The sequence below is a fragment of the Hyperolius riggenbachi genome, chromosome 3, assembly GCF_040937935.1.
Source record: "Hyperolius riggenbachi isolate aHypRig1 chromosome 3, aHypRig1.pri, whole genome shotgun sequence".
Taxonomy (NCBI): Eukaryota; Metazoa; Chordata; class Amphibia; order Anura; family Hyperoliidae; genus Hyperolius; species Hyperolius riggenbachi.
The window spans coordinates 467228016-467254781 of NC_090648.1; the positions used below are offsets into that span (position 1 = coordinate 467228016).

The 26766-nt window shown below is 47.5% G+C and overlaps 1 protein-coding gene across 1 annotated transcript in view; it reads left to right on the top strand.

Annotated features, from left to right (window-relative positions):
• The window catches only part of LOC137561696 (estradiol 17 beta-dehydrogenase 5-like), a 55956-nt gene extending 29477 nt beyond the window's left edge, over positions 1–26479 (top strand). Inside the window, exons 8-9 of the mRNA XM_068273037.1 lie at positions 9512–9594; positions 26319–26479. Coding sequence (XP_068129138.1) covers positions 9512–9594; positions 26319–26361 — 126 coding nt within the window. The 3' untranslated portion in view covers positions 26362–26479. The remainder of the gene's footprint in view (positions 1–9511; positions 9595–26318) is intronic.
• Positions 26480–26766: the final 287 nt, after the last annotated feature.

Sequence of the window (26766 nt, forward strand, 5' to 3'; positions counted from 1 at the left end):
CTCCGAACATAATGGAAGTCAATGGGGACCCGAACTTTTGTGGTTTGTAAAGCCTCCTTACATGCTACATACCCCAAATTTACAGGGTATGTGCACCTTGGGAGTGGGTACAAGAGGAAAAAAATTTTTAGCAAAAAGAGCTTATAGTTTTTGAGAAAATCGATTTTAAAGTTTCAAAGGGAAAACTGTCTTTTAAATGCGGGAAATGTCTGTTTTCTTTGCACAGGTAACATGCTTTTTGTCGGCATGCAGTCATAAATGTAATACATATAAGAGGTTCCAGGAAAAGGGACCGGTAATGCTAACCCAGCAGCAGCACACGTGATGGAACAGGAGGAGGGTGGCGCAGGAGGAGAAGGCCACGCTTTGAGACACAACAACCCAGGCCTTGCATGAGGACAAGAAGCGTGCGGATAGCATGCTTTGTACCACCATGCAGTCATAAATGTAATAAAGATAAGTGGTTCAATAAACAGGGACCACGCGGCAACGCTAACCCAGCAGCAGCACACGTGATGGAACAGGAGGAGGCGCAGGAGGAGAAGGCCACGCTTTGTGAGACACAACAACCCAGGCCTTGCATGAGGACAAAAAGCGTGCGGATAGCATGCTTTGTACCGCCATGTAGTCATAAATGTAATAAAGATAAGAGGTTCAATAAACAGGGACCACGCGGCAACGCTAACCCAGCAGCAGCAGCAGCAGCAGCACACGTGATGGAACAGGAGGAGGCGCAGGAGGAGAAGGCCACGCTTTGTGAGACACAACAACCCAGGCCTTGCATGAGGACAAAAAGCGTGCGGATAGCATGCTTTGTACCGCCATGTAGTCATAAATGTAATAAAGATAAGAGGTTCAATAAACAGGGACCACGCGGCAACGGTAACCCAGCAGCAGCAGCAGCAGCAGCAGCACACGTGATGGAACAGGAGGAGGCGCAGGAGGAGAAGGCCACGCTTTGTGAGACACAACAACCCAGGCCTTGCATGAGGACAAAAAGCGTGCGGATAGCATGCTTTGTACCGCCATGTAGTCATAAATGTAATAAAGATAAGAGGTTCCATAAACAGGGACCGGCAACGGTAACCCAGCAGCAGCAGCAGCAGCAGCAGCACACGTGATGGAACAGGAGGAGGCGCAGGAGGAGAAGGCCACGCTTTGAGAGACACAACAACCCAGGCCTTGCATGAGGACAAAAAGCGTGCGGATATAGCAGCAATGCTTTTTGCCGCCATGCAGTCATAAATGTAATACAGATGAGAGGTTCAATAAACAGGGACCGGAAACGCTAAACCATCCCAGATGTTCATCGGTCAGGTTACTTGGTTGGGGTCCAGGAGTGTTGCGTAGTCGTTTCCAATCCAGGATTGATTCATTTTAATTTGAGTCAGACGGTCTGCATTTTCTGTGGAGAGGCGGATACGCCGATCTGTGATGATGCCTCCGGCAGCACTGAAACAGCGTTCCGACATAACGCTGGCTGCCGGGCAAGCCAGCACCTCTATTGCGTACATTGCCAGTTCGTGCCAGGTGTCTAGCTTCATGCCCGGTTTCAGGTCCAGCGGTGCCAGCCACAAATCCGTCTGTTCCTTTATTCCCCTCCAAATTTCCTCCCCTGTGTGCTGCTTATCCCCAAGGCAGATCAGCTTCAGCAACGCTTGCTGACGCATGCCAACAGCTGTGCTGCACTGCTTCCACGATCCTACTGCTGCTGGTGCTGGGTTAGCATTTCCGGATGAGGTACAGCTTTGAGATGCGTTGGAGGAGAAGGAGTCAGAGAGGTAGGTGCTGCTGTTGTTATCCAGCTGTTTGCGGCGTGGGCAACACCCGCGCCGTAGCAGGTGAGGAATCGCTGCCAGGCTCCACAAGGTTCACCCAGTGCGCGGTAAGGGAGATGTATCGACCCTGGCCGAACGAACTCGTCCAGGTGTCAGTGGTGAGGTGAACCTTGCAGGCAACGGCATTCTTCAAGCTTCGGGTTATTTAGCTGACCACGTGCTCATGCAACTCAGGCACTGCAGAGCGCGCAAAGTGGTAGCGGCTGGGAACAACGTAACGTGGGATGGCCACTGACATCATGCCCTTGAAGCTGTTTGTCTCCACCACTCGATATGGCAGCATTTCGCAGGCCAGAAGCTTGGCTATGCTGGCTGGCTGTTACTGCCACGGCCCGGGGGTCATTTGCTGGCAATTTCCTCTTGTGCTCAAACATCTCAGAGACAGACAACTCAACCGTAGCGCTGCACACCGAAGGGCTGTTGGTTGTTGTGTTTGATGAACACTGGGAGACCTCAAGAGCACTAGTCCGGAAAGTGACAGTGTCAGCATCGTCTGATGTTTGTGAATGTTGTGAACCACGCAATGGCTGGGCTACTGCTGCTGCTGAGGCGGGTCTGGTGGTGAGTCTGGTGAACCCAAGGGAGGCAGTGTTGCTGGTGGTACCCTGTCCTGCCGCGTTTGCCCACAGAGTGGGATGTTTGGATAGAATGTGGCGGCTCATGCTGGTGGTGGAGAGGTTGTTAATACTTTTCCCCCTGCTCAGGCGGGTCTTGCACACCTTGCAAATCGCCATGGTAACATCCTCAGTGCAGTCTTCAAAGAAAGCCCAGACTTTAACTGGCTGAGGACTCGGACCTCGTGCGTGATGTGCTGGTGCTGCTTAACCCACTGCTGGACGCTTGAGAGGTCATCCAAGTAATTATCTGGTCCTGTTCTTTTGGATCTGTGAGGGTTGTTGTCCTGGACAACATGGGCAGTATTGAGTGGGTTTTCTTGGGTGCTCCCCTGTGGCCTGTACGTGAACCGTCAGGGGAAACACCTCTTCCCTTGCCCCTCCCTCTTTCAACGGATTTCTTCCTCATTTCACTTATCCTTAAAGTACACGCTGACTGGCAGCAGTACAGTGGCAGTACAGAAATGCTATACAGTGGTGGGTGAGCGGTGTACCACTATTGTCAGCAGTGACACAGAGCACAATGCTATACAGTGGCGGGTGAGCGGTGTACTACTGTTCCCAGCAGACACAGAGTGGAAGTAAACACAATGCTATATAGTGTGGCTGAGCCGTGTACACAGAGTGGCATTAAACACAATGCTATATAGTCTGCTATATAGTCACCCCGAACAGGGTGATGTTCTGCAGAACCCGAACAGTGGCAAACACTGTTCGCCCAACACTACTGGGAGGGAACGCAGATTTTAGTACCTAAACACACGATACAACATGTTTTCCGGGGTCGGACTCTGAGGCACATACAGATGGTCCCGATCATCATCCTCATCATACAACTCTTCTCCTGAGTCTGACCCACCCACCACCTCTGCCACCCCAACATCCCCAGACACAGACCCCTCATCGTCCTCAACATTAACTTGGGATGCTGGCCTGAGCCAGACCTCCTCCTCCACATCAGGCCCCATCATCTCCTCAATGGCAGCCCTCATTAATCGCTCTGGCGACGGACTGATGGACACAACGTTCTCCTCCGGGGAGGGCTGCTGCTGACCACTGGCTGCTGGGGTGGATGTTATAGCTTGCGTGGGGCGTTGGCTGTTGCTGTTGTTGGGAGTGCTGCTCACAGCGGAGGTCTCTGGGGAACTCATGTTGAGCTCATATAGTGGTTGACGGTGAGTGGAGTATTACTGATCCCAGCAATATACACACTGACTGGCAGAGTACGCAATGCTATATAGTGTGGCTGAGCGGTGTACACAGAGTGGCAGTAAACACAATGCTATATAGTCTGGCTGAGCGAGCGGTGTACTACTGTTCCCAGCAGAATCAGAGTGGCAGTAAACAATGGTATATAGTCTGGCTGAGCGGTGTACACAGAGTGTCAGTAAACAATGGTATATAGTCTGGCTGAGCGAGCGGTGTACTACTGTTCCCAGCAGAATCAGAGTGGCAGTAAACAATGGTATATAGTCTGGCTGAGCGGTGTACACAGAGTGTCAGTAAACAATGGTATATAGTCTGGCTGAGCGGTGTACACACAATGCTATATAGTCTGCTATATAGTGTCAGTAAACAATGGTATATAGTCTGGCTGAGCGAGCGGTGTACTACTGTTCCCAGCAGAATCAGAGTGGCAGTAAACAATGGTATATAGTCTGGCTGAGCAGTGTACACAGAGTGTCAGTAAACAATGGTATATAGTCTGGCTGAGCGAGCGGTGTACTACTGTTCCCAGCAGAATCAGAGTGGCAGTAAACAATGGTATATAGTCTGGCTGAGCGGTGTACACAGAGTGTCAGTAAACAATGGTATATAGTCTGGCTGAGCGGTGTACACACAATGCTATATAGTCTGCTATATAGTGTCAGTAAACAATGGTATATAGTCTGGCTGAGCGAGCGGTGTACTACTGTTCCCAGCAGAATCAGAGTGGCAGTAAACAATGGTATATAGTCTGGCTGAGCGGTGTACACAGAGTTTCAGTAAACAATGGTATATAGTCTGGCTGAGCGGTGTACACAGAGTGTCAGTAAACAATGGTATATAGTCTGGCTGAGCGGTGTACACAGAGTGGCAGTAAACACAATGCTATATAGTCTGGCTGAGCGAGCGGTGTACTACTGTTCCCAGCAGAATCAGAGTGGCAGTAAACAATGGTATATAGTCTGGCTGAGCGGTGTACACAGAGTGTCAGTAAACAATGGTATATAGTCTGGCTGAGCGGTGTACACAGAGTGTCAGTAAACAATGGTATATAGTCTGGCTGAGCGGTGTACACAGAGTGGCAGTAAACACAATGCTATATACTCTGGCTGAGCGAGCGGTGTACTACTGTTCCCAGCAGACACAGAACAGTGAACAGAATGCTATATAGTGTGGCTGAGCGAGCGGTGTACCACTATTCCCAGCAGACACAGAACAGTGAACAGAATGCTATATAGTGTGGCTGAGCGGGCGGTGTACCACTATTCCCAGCAGACACAGAACAGTGAACAGAATGCTATATAGTGTGGATGAGCGAGCGGTGTACCACTATTCCCAGCAGACACAGAACAGTAAACAGAATGCTATATAGTGTGGCTGAGCGAGCGGTGTACCACTATTCCCAGCAGACACAGAACAGTGAACAGAATGCTATATAGTGTGGCTGAGCGAGCGGTGTACCACTATTCCCAGCAGACACAGAACAGTGCACAGAATGCTATATAGTGTGGCTGAGCGAGCGGTGTACCACTATTCCCAGCAGACACAGAACAGTAAACAGAATGCTATATAGTGTGGCTGAGCGAGCGGTGTACCACTATTCCCAGCAGACACAGAACAGTAAACAGAATGCTATATAGTGTGGCTGAGCGAGCGGTGTACCACTATTCCAAGCAGACACAGAACAGTGAACAGAATGCTATATAGTGTGGCTGAGCGAGCGGTGTACCACTATTCCCAGCAGACACAGAGTGGCAGTAAACAGAATGCTATATAGTGTGGCTGAGCGAGGTACACAGAGTGGCAGTAAACAGAATGCTATATAGTGTGGCTGAGCAAGCGGTGTACTACTATTCCCAGCAGACACAGAGTGGCAGTAAACAGAATGCTATATAGTGTGGCTGAGCGAGGTACACAGAGTGGTAGTAAACAGAATGCTATATAGTGTGGCTGAGCAAGCGGTGTACTACTGTTCCCAGCAGTGACACAATGACAGGGGGGACCCTGGCTAGCGTGGCTGGAGCGCGAACTACCCTGCCTGCCTACCCAAAGCTAAACCCACAGACAAATGGCGGAGATATGACGTGGTTCGGGTATTTATTTACCCGAACCACGTGACCGTTCGGCCAATCAGAGCGCGTTCGGGTCCGAACCACGTGACACGTTCGGCCAATCACAGCGCTAGCCGAACGTTCGGGGAACGTTCGGCCATGCGCTCTTAGTTCGGCCATATGGCCGAACGGTTTGGCCGAGCACCGTCAGGTGTTCGGCCGAACTCGAACATCACCCGAACAGGGTGATGTTCTGCAGAACCCGAACAGTGGCGAACACTGTTCGCCCAACACTAGTGGAGACCAAGCTTTTTCTACTCTTTGCTTCTGACTGTGCATCCCTATGGGATCCGGGTGTATGCTGGTTGACTCCCTGGTGCTATGACTGTCAGTGGTTGGAGCTCCTTTTTCGTACCTAATACTTGAGGATAACTGTAGCTACCTATGACAGGTAAGGGAGAAGTGATAGCTGGGACAGCCAGCACACCTGCAGTGTTGTTCAGCGGGTGTTTATAGGTTCATGGAGGGGGAAGTCTTGGGTGCCAGGTCATCTGTGCCTATTGGCTCCTGTGATGTAAATCTGGGCCTGGATCTGTTCGTTCCGTTCTGGCAAGCAGAATACAAGTTTTGTTCATTTTTCCAGATCATTTGGATAAAGCAGACGGTAACCGAGACCAATGGAATCCATTCTAGCCTATGAGAACAGACTGTGTCCATTCTCACTAGACTGCTCGCCATCTATGCTTCACAAAATACTCACCTGTAATTTACTGATTTTAAATATTTTTCCCACCGTTTAATTTCTCACAATCGCAATAAAACACAATTGCAACTGGGATCACGTTTCTTAGTGAAAACCAGCCCTTAAAGTAACAAGGCACTGAAAGTCAATAAGGAGCTGGTGGGGTAGAAATACAAATGTGAACCAGGAGCTGTAGCCAAGTCTGGCACTCCCATTGGCAGCTTGGCGAGAACTTAAAGTTTACCCAAGGCGACATGTGGCATGAGATAAACATGTGTATGTACAGTGCAAAACATACTAATAACCAGGCTGTTTTACTTGTTTTATTTTGCTGCCTGAAAGAGTTCATTTCTAGGCATGTAAGTAACCAGGGATGAACTCACGTGTCCATAAGGACTCAAATTCGAGTCTTAATTGCCTCAGCTGTGCGGCTGGATGATAAGGGGTTATTTACTCATAAGTCCGCTGTGCTGCCTGCGCTCCAAACAACTTGCATGCGTCCTGTTGGATGTGTTGCAAGCCTCACTACACGCACTTCCTCCTGCAAGCCGGAGGGAGGAAGTGCGCATAGTGAGGCTTGCAATGCATTCAAAAGGACGCGTGCAAGCTATTTGGAGTACAGGCAGGATGGCGGACTTCTAGATAAATAACCCCTTATCATCCAGCCGCACATCTGAGGCAATTAAGCCTCATTTTAAAGGGAACCAGAGACGAAGCACCCTCATGTATTTTACCATATATATCAGAGGGAACATTAGAGAAAACACCTACCATGCTTTCTGTTTCATTCTGCACTGCACAGCCTGCTTCTAATCAGCCCTGATAAAATCCCCGACTGAGCATTCAGTCTGGCTTTGCTCAGGAATATTTATAGCTCAGTCTGTGTTCTCTCATGTCTTTTCAAGTCCAAGCCTGCCCCCTGCTGGCTCTGCTCAGGAATCATTATAGCTGAGTCATTATAGCAAAGCCAGACTAATTGCTCAGTCTGGGATTTTATCAGGTCTGATAAGAAACAAGCTGTGCAGTGCAGAATGAAACAGAAAGCATGTTAGGTGTTTTCTCTAATGTTCCCACTGATCTATATGGTAAAATACATGAGGGTGCTTCATCTCTGGTTCACTTTAATCACGAATTCGAGTCCTTAGGGACTCGTGATTACTTGTGAGCCCATCCCTGGAAGTAACAGCTTCTGTCTTATCGGTACCTTGTTGGGAATATAGTAAACATCACTAATAAGCAAATTACAGCCATAAAAGTTTCCCTGGCAGAATACAACTGTTGAAGGCAGGGAAAGATAAAATACATGAACTATTGACCTTTTTCTAACTCTGGGACACTTAAAGCCAATGGGAACCGCTGTAAAAATAAAAAAAACTGATACTTACCTAAGGTGAGGGAAGGCTCTGGGTCCTAATGAGCCTTACCTCTCCTCTCTCGGTGCCCACGGTGCAGCGCTGGCTTCCCCGTTTAAATTGCCGGCTGCGGAGGACTTTATAAGTCTTCTGAAGCCGAGTACTCCCGAAGACAGACAGCTTCATACTGAGAGTGCCGCGAGAGAGGGCGATCGCGCGTGCGCAGTATGGGGCCGCCGTCTTCTGGAGCACTCAGGTTCCTGAAGACTTTTAGAAGTCACCTTCGACTGGCGGAAGGAGCAGTATTTGACCAATTTAGTCAAAAACTGCTACCGGGGACGTCGCTGCACCGAGGGCCTTCCCTCTCCCTAGGTAAGTATCTGTTTCTTTTTTAAAGCAGCAGTTCCCATTCACTTTAATAGGCTGCCACTGATTACAGACAGTAAATATTCAACCTACTTTGTAAATGTTTATATATAAAATAAAACCCAGGGATACTTAAAGAGACACTGAAGTGGAAAAAAAATGATGATATAATGAATTGGTTGTGTAGTACGGATAGTTACTAGTATATTATAAGCAAAGAAAATACTCTCATATTTTTATTTTCAGTTATATAGTGTTTTTTATAACATTGCATCATTCTCTAATATTTGCATTTTACACACTACTCAGCATTCTAAATGATTTTACAGAGCAGGCCAGTGAACTTTTGATCTGTCCTCTGCAGAAGAAAAAACAATACAATCCCTGGCAGTTGAGATAATAAGCTTCAGAAGACAGAACTCTCTACGACTTTAAAAGTTGTGGAGCTTAATGGCTCTTTTGCATAGATAACTGGAGTTTCTTAACTCTTCCTGTACTGAAAAACAATATTAGACTTATGTCTCTGCTCCTAATGTTTTATTTCTTAGCTGTACTACACATACAAATCATTATATCATAAAAAAAAAATTTCCGCTTCAGTGTCTCTTTAACCTTTTCCGGACCGCCTGCATTAGATGCTATGCCGCGCTTGTGGCTGTTCTAGCCTGATGCGGCGTAGAATCTACGCCGGCACACCATTTACGCTCCCGACGCGATCGTGCGCACCCGGAGGGGGAGATTAATCTGTCATATGACAGCTGACATCTCCCCTTAGTGATCAGCAGCCATCGCGTATGGCTGCTGATCATGTGATCACGGATCGAAGTGATCACTTTGACAGTGGCGGCGGTGGCGGCAGGGGGGGGAAGAAGAGGATCCACTCACCTGCCGTTCCAGCGACAATCGGCGCCCCCCCTCTGCTCTGGCCGGCATCTCTGCTCCAAATGGTGCTTAGTTCCGGGTCGCGGCTTGATGACGTCATCAAACCGCGACCCGGAACTGAGCGGCATTAGGAGCGGAGATGCCGGCCGGAGAAGAGGGGGCTACTGCGGCTCATCGCTGGAGCCTGGAAGGTGAGTGATGTCTGCTGGCGAAAGGGGGGACACCTGCCACCATGGGGGACACTGCCCAGCCAGCCACAGAGGGGATCCGGCTGCCTGCTGACCCCCCCCAAACGCGCCCCACCCCACCGCAAAATGCCTGGTCCTTAAGGGGGGTTAGGCGGCCGGTCCTGAGATAGTTAAAGTAATTTTTAGGAGAAGGAGCATAAATATAATTGTTTATCTCATCAGTTTATGTTCTCCTCGGGTTCACTTTAAATATGTATTACGCTTCCTTTCAGGTATTTGACTTCCAGCTGAATGATGCAGACATGAAAATTCTGGAAGGCCTCAACAAGAACATGCGCTATCTATTATCTCCACAGTAAGTGTCATTCTGCCAATTAGAACTACATATATACATAGCTCTCACTCTTTGGGAACGGTGTGTGTGTTTTTTTACACAGAAGCTAACATAATTGATAGAGAAAATGCTTTTGTTAGTTTTGCTTCTGCATGGGAAAAACACTTTTACAAAGGACTAGGGGACATGAACTGCGCATGGAGGAAAATGTCTTAGCCATTTATTTAAGAAAGGGTTCTTTACAGTAAGAGTGATTAAGATGTGGAATGCATTTCCACAGGGAGTAGTTATGGCAAATTCTATGGGCCTGATTCACAAAGCGGTGCTAACAGTTAGCACCCTGGTGAAAAGCCCTTTATCATGCCTAAACTCTGTTTAGGCATGATAAGTTTAGGTGTGATAAGTTTAGGTGTGATAAGTTTTTAGGCGTGATAAGTTTAAGCACCAACTGGGTTAGCACCGCAGTGCACAGCTGATCAAAAGTTTTGCGCTAGCAAAGTCTGGTGCACTTTGCATAGAGTTTAATGGCGCTGCTTTGCATGCGGGACTTTGCATGCGATCTAAACTTATCTAAACTTAGCATGCCTAAACTTATCATGCCTAAACTGAGTTTAGGCATGATAAAAATGGTTATCACACCTAAAGTCTCTAACTGGGTTAGCACCGCTTTGTGAATCGAGCCCTATATCTGCATTTAAAGGGGGCTTACCGTATTTTTCGGAATATAAGACGCTCCGGCATATAAGATGCACCTAGGTTTAGAGAGCAAAAATCGGGGAAAAAAAACAACTTAAACCTAGGTGCATCTATACTGCAGGGGTGCCTTATGAACCTTTTAACCCCCCAAAACTGTATCTAAGCTACTCTATGTACACTACACTGGCCAGCTACACTACACTAATCCCTGTTGCCCCTACCAGTTATACTACACACTGCACTACACTTATCCCTGCTGCCCCCACCAACTAAGCTACACAGAAATACACTACACTACACTGCACTACACTTAACCTCCTTGCCGGTTATCCCGAGCTCAGCTCGGGGTAACCTGCGCAGGAGGATTTCTCAGGCCCCGCTGGGCCGATTTGAATAACTTTTTTTAATGCACGCAGCTAGCACTTTGCTAGCTGCGTGCATATTTCGATTGCCGCCGCTCACCGCCGCCTGCCGCGCCGCACCGCCCTCCCCCCCCTCCAGGCCCCTTGCGCAGCCTGGCCAATCAGTGCCAGGCAGCGCTGAGAAGTGGATCGGGATTCCCTCTGACTTCTCGACGTCCATGACGTCGGTGACGTCATCCCGCCCCGTCGCCATGGCGACGGAGGAAGCCCAGTAGGAAATCCCATTCTGAACGGGATTTCCTGCTATCAGAGCGCGCCGGCGGCGATCGGGTTAGGTAGGGGTATGCTGCTTGTCAGTGGCTATCATGTAGCGAGCCCTGGGCTCGCTACATGATTTAAAAAAAAATAAAAAATTTTAAGTGCTGCGCCGCCCCCTTGCCGACACAATAGGAACGGCAAGGGGGTTAGCTAAACTACACAAACACTGGTTCGCACGACAGCCGGGGGGCCCAGCCTCTCTCACTTGCTGGGGCCCCCACACCACCATGCGATACCCAGAGGGAAATGTGAGCGAGCCCTGGCTCTCTCACCTCCAGGGACTTCACCCCCATCACCTCTAAACTGAATGCAACACACACGACTGCTCACTACCAGTTCAGGGAATCTCCTACCTCTATCTGGCCAGCAGGCGCCAGTCAGCCAATCAGGTGTACGGTCATACACCCTTTGCCTGCCATACCGACAGCCGGGGCCCCAGCCTCCGGCTGTCGTGCGAACCAGTGTTTGTGATTTTAAATTTCTGTTTTGCAGCTTCCACGATGCGGTTGACAGGTGAGTGGTTACATCCAACCAAGCCTCCCACCTGAAAGCTAATTTATGCAGATCCTGCTAGATCGGTATGGCAGGCAAAGGGTGTATGACCATGCACCTGATTGGCTGACTGGTACCTGCTGGCCAGATAGAGGTAGGAGATTCCCTGAACTGGTAGTGAGTATGTGTTGCGGGTTAACTAAACTACACTGCACTTAACTAAACTAAACCACACTACAGTACATTTTCTGTTTAATACTGTACCTGCTCCCGAAACTTCCCTGCGCACTCTGCATAATATTTTCCGTACCTTTGCAATATAAGACGTACCCACTTCCACCCCCCCTCCCCCCCAAGTTTTGGGGGAGAAAAAGTGTGTCTTATATTTCGGAAAATATGGTAGATGCTTTCCTTGTGTTGAAAGACATCTATGGCTATAACTACTAAGTAATGTCCAAGGATTTTATCTGATTGACATCTGGAGTCGGAAAGGATTTTTTTCCCTTTTGGGGCTAATTGGACTATGCCTTGTAAGGGTTTTTTCGCCTTCCTCTGGATCAACAGGGATATGTGAGGGAGCAGGTTGGTGTTGTACTATATTTTCTGGTTGAACTCGACGGGCATACGTCTTTTTTCAACCCAAATAATGGTATGTAAGTAATCATTCAAATGTAAACTAGCCCATCAATCAACATTGCTTCTCAGTTAAGGGGCCCATACACTCAGCCGATTTTTGGCCAATCAACCGATCAAAATCGATCGATCGATTGCAAATTGATTGACCAATCGATCGATTTGCAGCCGATTTCGATCGATTTCAATCAATCTGGCAGGCTGGAAAATCTAGGTCAACCTGTTGAGATTGCTTATCAATTTGCATGGGACCTAATGGAAATTTGATGGCAAAAAAATGCCATCAGATTGATTTTCAATAGATTTCAAACTGAAATCTATTGGAAATCTGTTCCTAGTAAAAAATGCTCCTAAACACATCAGATAGATCAGAAATCTATCTGATGATCTATCTGCTGCTAATCTAACAATTGTATGGCCACCTTTAGTTTTCCTTTGCAAAAAAAAGCGCACAAAACAGACAAGTGTGAAGCCTGCCTTCTCTTTTTCAAACAGATAGCATTGCTGAGCAGTCTGCAACTCTTTTGGTAGCATCTTGTGTCACATTTTTTTCTGTTTGCAACTTGTTACATTTGTGATACGCAAGTTCCTTTTTTTTTTTTTCTTTTTTTTTTTTTTTTGTGGTTCTTGGTAGTAGAATCGATACAAAATTGCTTTTGTAAAGCAATTGAAACCTAATTTTGCAATGGTCCCGTACTTTGCATAAGAGGACCACTATGGGTGGAGAGTGTGTAGTGGAGAGTGGAGACGGAATTCCGGCACCCGCTGACCCCTGCATGCCGCCAGCTCGTCTTGCCATCCAGCCACAGCCCACCTCACACTGCAGGTGCCATTGCCACTTCTCCAGCTCAATATGGCGACCTCCCTCAGTCTGGCTCCCTGCCTCCCGAGTGGCCAGTATAGCGCCATTCCGCTCTGCCCCCTCTCCCTGTCACTCCGCCTCTCAGCAACTTTTGAATACAGCGCGGTTAGGTATTGCTGGAGCTGATGGGGAGCAGGAGTGTGCAGCCAACACTAATTCACTTAGAGGAGGGCTGCGGGCACCATGGCACGTTATGGATCGATGGAGCAGTCTGTGTGGAGGTGGGGAGGATGCATCTCTGCAGCTACATTGTGCCCAGGAGCGCTGACTGACTGGCCGGTGGTTGTGCCTGTTCTGCAAGGAGCCCAGCAAGGATGGAGCAAGAGCTGCAGACTGAAGAGGGGGAGAACAGGGGGGAGAACACAGACTACAGCCAGAGCCAGCCAGGAGGATGCAGCGGCAGCTAGTAAGCAGCGTCTTGAAGACTGCATGGAGAAGGAGGAGGTAGTGCACTCCCTTTGGCTTTCAGTCCATCTTGCTTTCCTTCTGATGTTCTCCCCTCTCTTTCTCTCTCCCTCCCCCGGGTCCCCCTTTCTCCCCCCTCCCTCTGGTGTATGCTGTGCTGTGAACTAGTGTTGTCCGGATCATGAACGATTCGGATCTTTGATCCGAATCTATTTTATGAGTCGATCATCCGAATCATCAAAATGAACGATTCGGATCGCAAAAGGGGCGGGGCCAGGAGCGACACGCCCCCTCTCAGCGGGCAGCGGGGTCCTGGAAGCAGGGATCGCTCTGTTGGATGGGAGGCAGCCTTGCAGGGAGACAGGTAGATGAGAGAGAGGGGACATGGGTGCCACTGCCAGATATGTGTAGAGCACACATACTGGCTGTAATGTGCTGCCCATTATAGGCTGGCTGTTCCGTAGTGCTGCACAGTGATCACATGGGAAGCTTTTGGCTCAGCACAGCTCAGTAACTTTGCAGACAGTGTGATTGAAAGGCAATATAATCCTCCTGCACTCGGCACTAAACAGCTGCACTTATCTTCTGGAAATGCTTTCTTTCACTGTGCGACCTTTTCTTTCAAAGTGTACAGATGAACATATAGGTGAAATATATGTAAAGCATATGACTTCAGCATGTGGGTATTACGTGCAAACATTTCTGCTCTCTGCTCGTTCCTCCTCCGTCCACTCCCTGCCCTCTGTCCATCTTCTCCCCTTCTCTATGTGTCCACTCCCTCCCCTTCTCCTGTCCACAGACCTGTCCTGCTGTTCATTTCACCCCCGAATGCTTCCGGTAGTAAAATGATCCGAGATTCGGATCAAAGATCCGGATCTCTTCAATGATCCGATTCGAATCATCCGGATCATTGAAAAGATCCGAACTTCCCATCTCTACTGTGAACAGTGTCCGGTGTTCTCCTCTCTCTCTCTCTCTCTCTCTCTCCCCCCCCCCCCCGTGTCCCCCTTTCCCCCCCCCCCCCCCGTGTCCCCCTTTCTCCCCCCTCCCTCTGGTGTATGCTGTGCTGTGAACAGTGTGAGTGGGGGCAGAGAAGAGTGATATATTGTGTGTGTGTGTGTGTGTGTGTGTGTGTAAATTGGGGTAGTATGGAAACTGTGGGTATGTGTTGTGTCCCTCTATCTGTGCCTGTGTGTGTAAGCCTCTGTGTCCCATCCTGTGTTTGTTCTCTCTCTGTGCCCTAGTGTGTGTGTGCCCCCCCCCCCATCCTGTGTGCGTGCGTGTGTCTGTGCCCTGTCCTCTGTGTGTGTCTGATCTCTGCTACCTTCTGTATGTACAGTATAAGCTGTTACTCTGTGCCTGTACTGATAGTTAACTAGCTGCAGTGTGTACTCACCTCTGCTGCCTCCAGTATGTACAGTATAAGCTGTTACTCTGTGCCTGTACTGATAGTAATCTAGCTGCAATGTGTGCTGATCTCTGATGCCTCCAGTATGTACAGTATAAGTTGTTACTCTGTGCCTGTACTGATAGTAAACCAGCTGCAGTGTGTACTGATCTCTGCTGCCTCCAGTATGTACAGTATAAGCTGTTACTCTGTGCCTGTACGGATCGTAATCTAGCTGCAGTGTGTGCTGATCTCTGCTACCTCCAGTATGTACAGTATAAGCTGTTACTCTGTGCCTGTACTGATAGTAAACTAGCTGCAGTGTGTGCTGATCTCTGCTGCCTCCAGTATGTACAGTATAAGCTGTTACTCTGTGCCTGTACTGATAGTAAACTAGCTGCAGTGTGCGCTGATCCCTGCTACTTTCAGTATGTACAGTATTAGCTGTAAAGCCTGGTACACACATACAATTTTGATTAGCCAATTTTAGCTCTATTCATCAAATTCATTGTCTGTTGGCCCCCTTACTGCACGGGGGTGGTAAAATTGGTCAGTGGTTGACCAATCAAAATTGTATGTGCGTATACATCTTTGATCTATGCCTATACTGATTGTAAATTATCTAAATAAAGGACATGGGGCTCCATCCAATATTTTGATGGGCAGGCCCGTTATCTGTAGCTAACACCGCTGCTAAGTTCATGTAAATTTGGCCCCACCCATGGCCACGCCCACCCACTGTATGGCCACGCCCATTTTTGCCGCAGCGCGCTGCGCGCGCCGCATGTTCCCCTCGCCTAGTGCCCCCAGGTGCCCCCGATCTCCAAGGACCCTAGGAACGCCCCTGCCCAACACTGATGATCACCTGGCTTTCTTTTACTAAGTTTTGGTGAAGGCTAGCGCCCACAGGGCCCCTAGACTCTCTCCAGGCCCTAGACAACTGCCTAGGTTTGCCTTGTGGATGATGCGGCTCTGCTGATATATATATATATAGCCGGGCTGAAGATTACTAGATAGAGATCCAGGCCTGCTTGTAGTGTCCTGCTTCTGTTAGGCGTCAGGACTATTGTTAGGGTGCATATGTACCCTCATTAGAAGGTAAACACCATCTTTCAGAAAGAGTTACATAATGTAATTATGTTGACAATCACTGGCCTGGGGCATAAGCTGCTGTACAGGTGCCAGGGCACCAAGCCAAGCACGCTGGTTATCAATTTACCTTGACAGGCAAGTGTAATGCAATAGTGGAGTAAACCATTTATACAATATGCCATAACATGCAGCCAAGCCCAGTGATTTGTGCACTGCTAACAGACACCTCTAATTAGCATTAGTATGTTTACATAGTTAGGAATACAGTAAGATCCCAAGCGTAATAAATGTACTAGTATATTATTACTATTTTTATGTTTTTGGATGCTGGACAGTGTACTGGTTAAGGGCTCTGCCTCTGACACAGGAGACCAGGGTTCAAATCTCGGCTCTGCCTGTTCAGTAAGCCAGCACTTATTCAGTTGGAGACCTTGGGCAAGTCTCCCTAAAGCCTGGAATCCACTACAAAGCGCAAATCACAATCGCGAGAGTTGATGATTCTGCACAATTTTGTATCATCTGCAAAAATAGCAACATTGCTTTCTACTGCATCTACTAGGTCATTAATAAATAAATTAAAGAGCACTGGACCCCATACAGACCCCTGTGGGACCCCACTGCTAACAGTCTCCCATTTTGAGTACGATCCATTGACCACAACTCTTTGTTTTCTGTCCATCAGCCAGTTCCCTATCCATGCACACAGACTCTTCCCCAGTCCTTGCATCTTCAACTTTTGCACCAGACTTTTGTGGGGAACAGTGTCGAAGGCCTTTGCAAAGTCTAAGTATATCACATCTACAGCATTCCCAATATCCACGTTAGCGTTAACTACCTCATAAAAACTAAGCATGTTAGTCAAACAGGACCTGTCTTTAGTAAGCCCATGCTGATGCTAGTAAACCCATGCTGATGCTGTTCACAGTCTCATTCATTTACAGATAAAATGGGATTTAGACATGCTAAACTCTCTAAATACATACAGGGTGCATTTCTCTGTTTTGCTTCTGTCCTGTCTGTGCAAGAGTTTAGGTCCACTTTAACTGATCTGTATGTTGTACTGCTCTGCCATTATGCCAGGTACACACTATGCAATTTTCAGTTAGATTGGCATTCTAATCAATTATCTCCGACAGGTCCAATCTGATTTCTGATCATTTTTCTGATTGATTTTCCAATCACTTCTATACAAAGTCGATCAGAAACATGTCAGAAATCAGATCGGACCTGTCGGAAGTAATAGATTCGACCGTCAATTTGTTAGAAAATTGCATCATGTGTACCAGGCACTAGAATGAGAATAAGGTGAAAAGTGTATATCCTCCCAAACAACCCCATTGTGGGATACTAAATAAATATTATTCTAAATTATTCATTATAGTTGAGTAGGGCTGAATCTTTATGGGGCAATCCTGTTCTTTATGTATATCAGTGCATGCTTCCTTGCCCTAGCACACTCTTTAGGATTGTTTGCAGACCACATCTTTTAAAGCACACCTGAAACTGACATATTTGTTTCCTTTTAAAAATGCAAATTGCCAGGCTGCCCTGCCTCTGACAGCGATCTGCCTGGCGGATTTATTCGGCCGAACGCTGGCCGAGGGCATTGTTCTCTCCGCTCACTCCCCAAGCAGAGCTGGCTCTCGACTTTCTGCTGAGGCAGGAGGGCGGGACCACTGCACTGTCATAGGGCCAATCACTGCATTCGATCAGTAGCAGTGACCTATCAGATATCACTGCTACTGATCGAGTGCAGTGATTGGCACAATGATGGTGCCATGGTCCAGCCCGCAAGACCATCGGCACCGGTTAGCAAAAGGAGCAGCAGGTGCCTGTGATTGGCTGGTTTGATGCCAGCACTCCCGCCTGATTGATCGTGTGCCAATGCCTTCCCTCTGACTGGCCATGGTGATCTCTCGCCAGTGATGGGGTTTTACCGTAGCATGCCTCGATAAGAGGCATGTATCAACATCTCACCTGCTTATGATGTCATGGGGAAAGGCGGCAGGTGCCACCGGTCAATTTAAGGTTGGGGATTCGGGGATGTGTGGATGAGGAGGATGGTGTGTGTGCCAGAAAGGCAGGCTAGAGAGCGGAGAGGAGGCAGGAGCCAGGTGGCCCAAAGTTTTTGTCCAAATGCCGCCCTCTAGATTTTGCCGCCTGAGGCCTCTTGCACACTGCATGTGATTCCAATTTTTTTTATACGATCCGATTTTTGATTCTAATTAAAAAAAAGTACTGCATGCTGCTATGTTTTTTAATCAGAATCAAAAATCAGATCAAATAGAAAATTGGAATCGCTTGTAGTGCGCTAGAGGCCTTAATCACATGATTCAGGTGGCTTCATGGAAGGTTTGCCCCTGCTCCCAAACCATTCTGTCAGCCCTCCACCCCCTACATAGCAACACGACATGTCACTTACCAGACAACACGCGCATTTACAGTGAAACATACTTTCATAACACATAATGCGACTTTTCAGCACCGTTAATACTCTATCACGTACACAATGTAAATAGCGTGAATTGACTGCACATTACATAGGACATATCAAATTACAGCGGATGCAGAACAAACACAAAGCGCGTTCTGTCCATTCTGCATCCACGTGCAGCAAATTCTGCATCCGCGGCCCGCTCACCTGTCTCGCCGCAGCTCCTCTTGCCGCTCTGTCCCTTCCACAGCCTGGAGACTGGCAGAAGCGTGGCTCTCCATAGGCTGCAGCAAGCCAGCTCTCCCTAGCAACAGGGAGAATTTTCATTGGTTCACCATGAACCAATGAGAATGAAAAGGGCCGTTATGGATAATAATAGGCCCTACATGGAACTGTGGTAACCTGAGGTAAAGTATAGGGAGCTATTCATTTTCCCTCCGTGAGGTAGCAGGGATTCTGATTGGCTCTTGAGCTACTGCATAGAGGTGGTGTTTTGACCTGGGCACTGATTGGTCGCTACAGGTGTGTGGAGAAGATCTGCCAGGTGTTGCTGGGGTTAAACATTGTTGCAACAACCAATGGCAGCTAAGTTGAGTGTTTTTAAGGAAGGTCCGTAGGCAGGTTAGCTGCCTTTGTTCCTGAGCGGTCTGGGCGAGCTCTTGAGCTTGTAATACAGAGCTTGTATTACTGAGCCCCCAGCCGCAATGGATATATTAAGGCTTTTGGCAGCAAGAGCCGAAGAGCCGGGAGGATTGGAGACCCTGGCACGTTGCCTCCAGCTAGCGAAAAAAGAGAGGAGGGAAGAAGCTGAAGGCGCCGCAGCGGAGATTCCGGCGAAGAGGCTGCGAAAGAAGAAGAGGGTGTACTCGCCTGAGTCCAGCGGGATCGTGAAGCCAGGTCCTTCATATGCAGCGGGGAAGTCCGGAAGAGGCTCCGGGTGCCAGCGGCAGAGCAGAGGTGCCATCGGGATGGCGGCGGCATTGGCGGCAAAGCAAGGACCGTTTGAAGCCCGCCTTGCACAGTCTTCAGCAGCGCCGACCAATAGCGGAGCAGTGGGGGCGTTCCCGGCATCAGGAGGTGAAGAGGCGACCAATCGGGCGGTGGCACAGCTTTCCGGTGGAGTGGTCCCGCTGTGGGTGTTCAGGCTGGCCTTCCAGCGAGCAGCTCTTGCTCTGCCCACCAAGCGGCGACCAATCGGGTGTCCGCCGGCGCTGATCTAGTTCGAGCTATGTCATCGGGTCCTGGCTACTCCCTCTTCCTAGCGACCAACCGGGTTGCTGCCGGCGCAGAGCATCCAGATGATGTCGCAAGCTCCTCCCACTTTGCAGCGACCAATCGGGTCGCTGCCGGCTCGGCCCCGGCTGATGATAGCTCATCCGTGGAAAAAGATGAAGAGGAGGCAGCCCAAGCAGCATCCAGCCTGTCATTCGCATATCCTGGCGGTGGGAGCGGGCTCACGCATGCCGGCGCCGCTGACCAGCAGCTGTCTGGGCCTCATGGATCTGCTGTGTTAGCGGCTGCTGGTGGTGCAGCGCAGCCCCATGCCGGAGGAGTGCAACCCAGTGGTCCTGGAGCACCTATTGAAGTCGTGAGCCATCAGACTTCGTCGCAAGCTGCAGGAAGCAGTAAGTATGAAAGTAATCAGGTTACTGCTTTGATGTCTGCCTTATTGTCTGCATTGCAAGCTGTTCCGGCTAATGCTGGAAGCGTATGGTTGGATAGGGCTGCCCCTGCTGATAATGTGTCAGCTTTGTCACCTGCTCCATGTGCCCCCTCTCTCTCTACTACTGTTCAGGCCCAGCTGCCAGAGGTAGTTACCCCTATTAGGAAGCCTGGCATTGCTGAGTCAGCATATAAAGAGCAGTTGTTATGCGAATTATCGGCGCTTGGCTTTCATTTGCCTGCAAGCGTGAAGGAAAAAAATTGGAAAGGAGATTATATAGACATCCTGTCTCTCTTGCCTATCAATAAGGAATTTCTTAAGCAGGATAAGAAAGATGACAAAGCTGATGATGATCGGCGCCGCCCAGTACCACGATCTTTTCATAATTGGTTGCAGGCATTCTGCATCTATGCAAGTCTAATGGGTGAACGCCACCCAGAACAATGTCCAGCCATGTTCCGTTATGTAGACACGATACTTGAAGCTTATAAAGCTTATGGTGGGTTTGCTTGGTACACCTATGACGAGGCATTTCGTCAAAGAGTATCAATTTACCCAGGAACAAAGTGGGGCTCTAAAGATGTGGGGCTATGGCTGCAACTCAAAAAGTTTCTACATTCAAAAACTCCACACAGTCTCCCACAGGTACCAATTATAGAAAAGGCGTTTGCTACGCTTTTAATGACAGCCAATGTAAATGGCCAGGTTCATGCAAATACCGCCACGAATGTGGCTTTTGCGCAGGATTGCATCCAATTTCAAGATGCTTCAAGAAAGGAGCCTCAACATCCCAGCCTGGCTCTAAGGAGCTTTTTCTTAAAGAGAAACTCCAACCAAGAATTGAACTTTATCCCAATCAGTAGCTGATACCCCCTTTTACATGAGAAATAGAATGATTTTCACAAACAGACCATCAGGGGGCGCTGTGTGACTAATTTTGTGCTGAAACCCCTCCTACAAGAGGCTCTGAATACCGCGGTACTCTGGGCAAACTGCCACAATGTAACAATGTTCACAGACAGGAAATGGCTGTTTAAAGCTGTCTGTAACAGCCAGAGCAGCTAGAAACAGCTACATAACTTGCCCACAGTAACAATGTCACCATGTAATACATGTCAGAATGTAAATCTGGGAGAGGAAAGATTTTACAATGGGCAAACACTGACTAAATCATTTATACATAATTATTGTAAAAATGAAGCACTTTTTTTTATTAAATTATTTTCACTGGAGTTCCTCTTTAAGGGCTCCCACACCGGTGAAACTGCCAAGCATGTTGCCATGGCTCAAAATTTACCCCGACAGGGAGAAGGCAGCGTTGCTAATTAAAGGTTTTTGCCTGCCGGTTTTTACAGGTGTGGGTTGCTCTGTGGTAAAAAATTTGAAATCAATTGATGCTCATAAAGACATAGCTGAGGAGAAAATGTACAAAGAAGTCAGTGAAGGCAGAGTTGCAGGCCCTTCCTCGTCACCTCCTTTTGCCAATTTCCGCCTTTCACCTTTGGGCATTGTCCCTAAAAAAGAGCCAGGTACATTTCGTTTAATTCATCACTTATCTTACCCAAATGGCAGTTCCTTAAATGATGAAATCCCAAGTGATTTATCCTCAGTTTCTTATGCCTCATTTGACAGAGCACTAGAGCTTCTCCGCCCACTGGGGCGTTTTTCTCTTTTGGCGAAAGCAGACATTAAATCTGCATTTCGCTTACTGCCCATAAATCCTTCAGCTTTCAGTTCATTAGGTTTTCATTTCGAAGGGAAATTCTTTTTTGATAAATGCCTGCCGATGGGATGTGCCTTATCTTGCAGCTATTTTGAAACCTTCTCCACCTTTTTAGATTGGTTAGTGCAGTTCATTTCAGGTCACAGTAGTTTAATTCACTACCTGGATGATTTTTTATTTATGGGCCCAGCATCATCAGATATTTGTTATAAATTATTAGTCACGTTTACAGTAATCTGCAGTGACTTTGGCATCCCTTTAGCTGCTGAGAAAACGGTGTTACCAAGCACATGTATCGAATTTTTAGGTATTACAATAGATTCAGCTGAGATGGAATTTCGTTTACCGGATGAAAAGATAGACAAGCTAAAACATTTAATTTTTACCTTCCTGAGAAAAAAGAAAGTCTTACTTAAAGAAATGCAGTCATTGCTGGGTTCTCTTGCTTTTGCTACAAGGATTATGCCCATGGGCCGGGTTTTTTCCAGGCGCTTGTCCGCATCCATGAGAGGTTTAAAATCACCTTATTCACATATTAGGATCACATCTGAGCTTAGAGAGGACTTACTAGTGTGGGCTGAGTTTCTAAATAGTTTCAATGGTCGTTCCCTTTGGCAAGAAGAATTTCGTTCAAACTCCGATTTAAATTTTTTCACAGATGCTTCTGGCAGCGTCGGCTGCGGAGCTTTCTGCAATAATAGATGGTTCGCGGCTAGGTGGCCTGCGGAATGGCGTCAAAAGGAGGTGGTGGGGTACATTGTATTATTAGAGTTATTCCCAGTTGTTGTAGCTTTATATATTTGGGGAGATCAATTCAAGGGCAAACGAATAATGGTACAGACAGACAATAAGGGAGTAGTTTTTGCTATTAACTGTCTATCTTCCAAATCCCCTAATGTGGTCAAACTATTAAGGATTCTGTTTGGATCAAAGCGCAACATGTTCCAGGGATATCAAATGATATTGCAGATGCTCTGTCCCGCTTTCAGATGGAGAGGTTTTGGTCCCTGGCCCCAACAGCTCAACCCAAGGGAGAAGAGGTACCGCTTTTCCTGTGGAGCTTGATATGGAGTTGATTAGCACACAAATACGGCATTCTGTTTCCATAGCGACTTGGAGGGTCTACTCAATCGCATGGAAGGACTGGATTACTTTTGTTCAAATGCTAGGTTTACCTGAACATCATATATCTGAAGGGGTAGTTTTGCATTTTGTAAGCTCTTGCATAAAAAAAGGACTGTCGCATTCTCATATTGTAAAAATATTAGCCGGCATTTCCTTTTTTCTGAAGTTAAGAAATTTGCCGCCGTGCAATTCTTATTTTTCCGTGAAAGAGTTGTTAAAAGGGCATAGGCGTTTTTCACACAGACCTGATAGTAGGCAGCCAATATCTTTAGAGATTTTATCTAGGCTTTGGGAAGCGGCAGGTTGCGTTTGTTCATCTAGTTTTGAAACGCTACTTTTTCGATGTGCGTTCTCGTTAATGATTTTCACAGCTTTTAGGGTATCGGAGCTTATTTCGGGTAATTCCTCACACAATGGCGGTCTTCAATATGAGAATGTGATTTTGTCAGCTACAAAAATTGGAATCTTTTTGAAATCCTCTAAAACAGACCAGTTAGGTAAGGGTTCCTTCATTGAATTGAATGCTTGGGCTGGTCACAAGTTGTGCCCGGTGCGAAATTTAGCTAATTTCTTAGAAGTTAGAGGCAATCCCCCAGGTTCCCTGTTACGTCACGAGAATAGTTCTCCACTTTCAGTTTTCCAGTTTAACTCCGTGTTGAAGCGCTGCTCCAGCGTGGCTGGGGAAGATGAGTTCAAATTGTCCTCACACTCCTTCCGTATCGGGGCAGCAACAGAGGCAGCTAGGTTGGGCCTTTCAGATAGTATAATCAAAAAAATGGGAAGATGGAGGTCTGGAGCATTCAAACTTTATATCGTCCTTAATTGTGTTTTTATTTTACAGGTGCAAAGACAATTGTATGGATAGTGGGCCACTTTTATGTTTTTTGGGCCCATAACAGAGCATACCGGAGATGTTATACGACAAATTTAAACATGGACCCAGCTAAGTATGCTGTCTATTGGCACGGTGTAAGAGGAATGGTTTGGTCTAAATTGAAGGATGTTTTCTTTGAATTGTTTAATGTTTGGCCTTCTCCAGATGTTTTGATTATCCATTTAGGGGGGAATGATATTGGAAAAATTAAATCCCTTGAACTTTATTTCAATATCAGGGATGACATTTCTTTTTTCCATTCTTTTGTTCCAAAAATGAGAGAGTTTTTTTCTGAAATTGTCCCAAGGTGGAGATGGCTGCAGTCGCCTGACCTTTTCCCTTGTGAAAAGATCAGGCGGAGGCTGAATCACAGGCTTGAAAAATGTTTGCCCAGCGTCGGAGGTTTTTCTTTTTGGCACGTTGATTTGGAGGGAGGCCCCCAGGGTTTGTACAGGCAGGATTTAGTGCACCTTAGTGATGTAGGATTGGATATTTTTAATCTTGACCTCCAGTGCTGTATTGAGAGGGCCGTTGGTGGTGTGCCAGGCTAGGTTGCCTGGCGGGTGGGGTCCTTCCGGAGTTATTTCAGTTTAAGTTGGTCCGAACTGTAATGGTGGATCGTATAATGAGTGGTTTTATGTTCATTTTAATAAAGTTATCTTTTATCGATTTTATTTGGACCTCAACTAGTTAACAGAATTATCCAATAAAGACGGCCACGGCCTTTAAACCTCCAGCCTGGGGTGTCAATGTGTTTTATTTATGAATGTTCATGTTATGTTATTACATTGATTAGTTTATATATCTAAGCAAGTGTTGCCTACAGTTCCATGAAAAGGGCCGTTATGGATAATAATAGGCCCTTCATGGAACTGTGGTAACCTGAGGTAAAGTATAGGGAGCTATTCATTTTCCCTCCGTGAGGTAGCAGGGATTCTGATTGGCTCTTGAGCTACTGCATAGAGGTGGTGTTTTAACCTGGGCACTGATTGGTCGCTACAGGTGTGTGGAGAAGATCTGCCAGGTGTTGCTGGAGTTAAACATTGTTGCAACAACCAATGGCAGCTAAGTTGAGTGTATTTAAGGAAGGTCCGTAGGCAGGTTAGCTGCCTTTGTTCCTGAGCGGTCTGGGCGAGCTCCCCTCCCGCCACTCCCGGTTGAAAAGTAGACTTCGTCGTGGTCAAGTCTTTATTGGCAAAACATCACGTTTGAAGGCGTGGATGAAGACTGCAGTTGGGGTCCTTCCGGAGTTATTTCAGTTTAAGTTGGTCCGAACTGTAATGGTGGATCGTATAATGAGTGGTTTTATGTTCATTTTAATAAAGTTATCTTTTATCGATTTTATTTGGACCTCAACTAGTTAACAGAATTATCCAATAAAGACGGCCACGGCCTTTAAACCTCCAGCCTGGGGTGTCAATGTGTTTTATTTATTTATGAATGTTCATGTTATGTTATTACATTGATTAGTTTATATATCTAAGCAAGTGTTGCCTACAGTTCCATTCTCCCTGTTGCAGAGGATTCCCATTAAGCTGCTGCAGCTCAGTGGAGAATCAGCCTTTGGGCTGTGTAGAAGGGATGGAGCAGTGGCGAGGGATGGCGGGGCGCTTGACAATGCGGGCGAAATGGGCGGGCGCGGATGTGGAGACTAGCCTTTTGAGAACGGACAATGTCCATTTTCATAGGCTTTCATTGGATACGCTTTCCCGTCCAGTCCGAGAAAAAATGTCAAGACCCTGAGTTCCGTCTCACTTTCCACGGCACACAGATGTTTTAGAACCAGTGGAGGCGGATCCTATTTTTTAACATAGGATCCACTTCCTGCGTTTTCGCAGAGCTTAGCCGTATCTCACAGATATGTTTTTAAAGTAAGTGTGAACCGATATTTTAAAGTAAGTGTGAACCGAGCCTTATCCATATACCCTGAACAAGCATGCAGATCAGGTACACTGACTGAAGTCTGACTGCATTACCTGCATGCTTGTTTCATGTGTGTAATTCAGACACTACTGATGCCAAAGAGGTCATCAGTACTGCCAGGCAACTGCTATTGTAGAAATAAATGTGGCAGCTCACTTCAGGTTCCCTTTAAAGGAGTCATCAGTCAACAAAACCTCACCACCCTTATCTTCCCCTCGCCCCCCGCTCTACTTACCAGGGGCTTCCTCCAGCCCCTTGCCGCTGACATGTCCCACGCCGCAGCACCACTCTCAACCTCCGGCCCGGGGTCCCGTTGCTGCAGAGGCCGATCTCCACTAGTGCTGCTGTCAATCAAGTCCACGTTGTTCGCGCTGTACTACGCAGTAGTTCTGTGCCTGTGCTTTACACCACAGACAACATGGGCTTGATTGACAGTGGCGCTCGCGCATGCGCAGTAGTGATTACCACGAGGTCGTCCTCTGCACAGCCGGTCCCCGGGCCAAAGGGTGAAAGCGGAGCTGCGGCGTGGGACATGTAAGCTGCAAGGGGCTGGAGGAAGCCCTGGGTAAGTAGAGTGGAGGGGAGGGATTTTTTTTGACTGATGACTCCTTTAAATAAACAACTGCTATCACCCAGGCATTGCTTGCCGACTTGTCAACTAAATGCAAAAATTCATGTCCTGCAAGTTCAGGCCATTCTATTGATGCCTCACCCTATCACTGGGACTTGTATAACTGACTCTTCTGTATATTTTAGATGGGCCGACCATCCGAAGTACCCATTCCATGATGAGTATTGATGGAGTGATGACAACAGACCTGAGTGAAATGGGCCGTGCAGGACCAGCTCTGGCTGCTGATAGACTCGGCTTATTATCATTATTAATAAGAAACAATAAAATACAGCTTTTTTTAAAAGTTTTAAAATATGAATTATTGCCTATGACTATTTAATATGTGCCAAGTAAAGCCAGCAGGTGGAGCTTCAGACAATGCAGACAGAAAGCAATGGTTGAAACCAGCTGAGGTGAACATGAAGTTGGTGGACTTTTGGTGGTGTTGCTGGCAGGGCCAGATTTGTATTATTTACCGCCCAAGGCCACTGTCAGAAGCTGCCCCTCTTCAGTATAGGCAGCCACATGACCCTTACCCCTGCCTCCAGTAATGCCTGTTGCCCACCCGCCCTTGATCCTATGGTGCCCTAG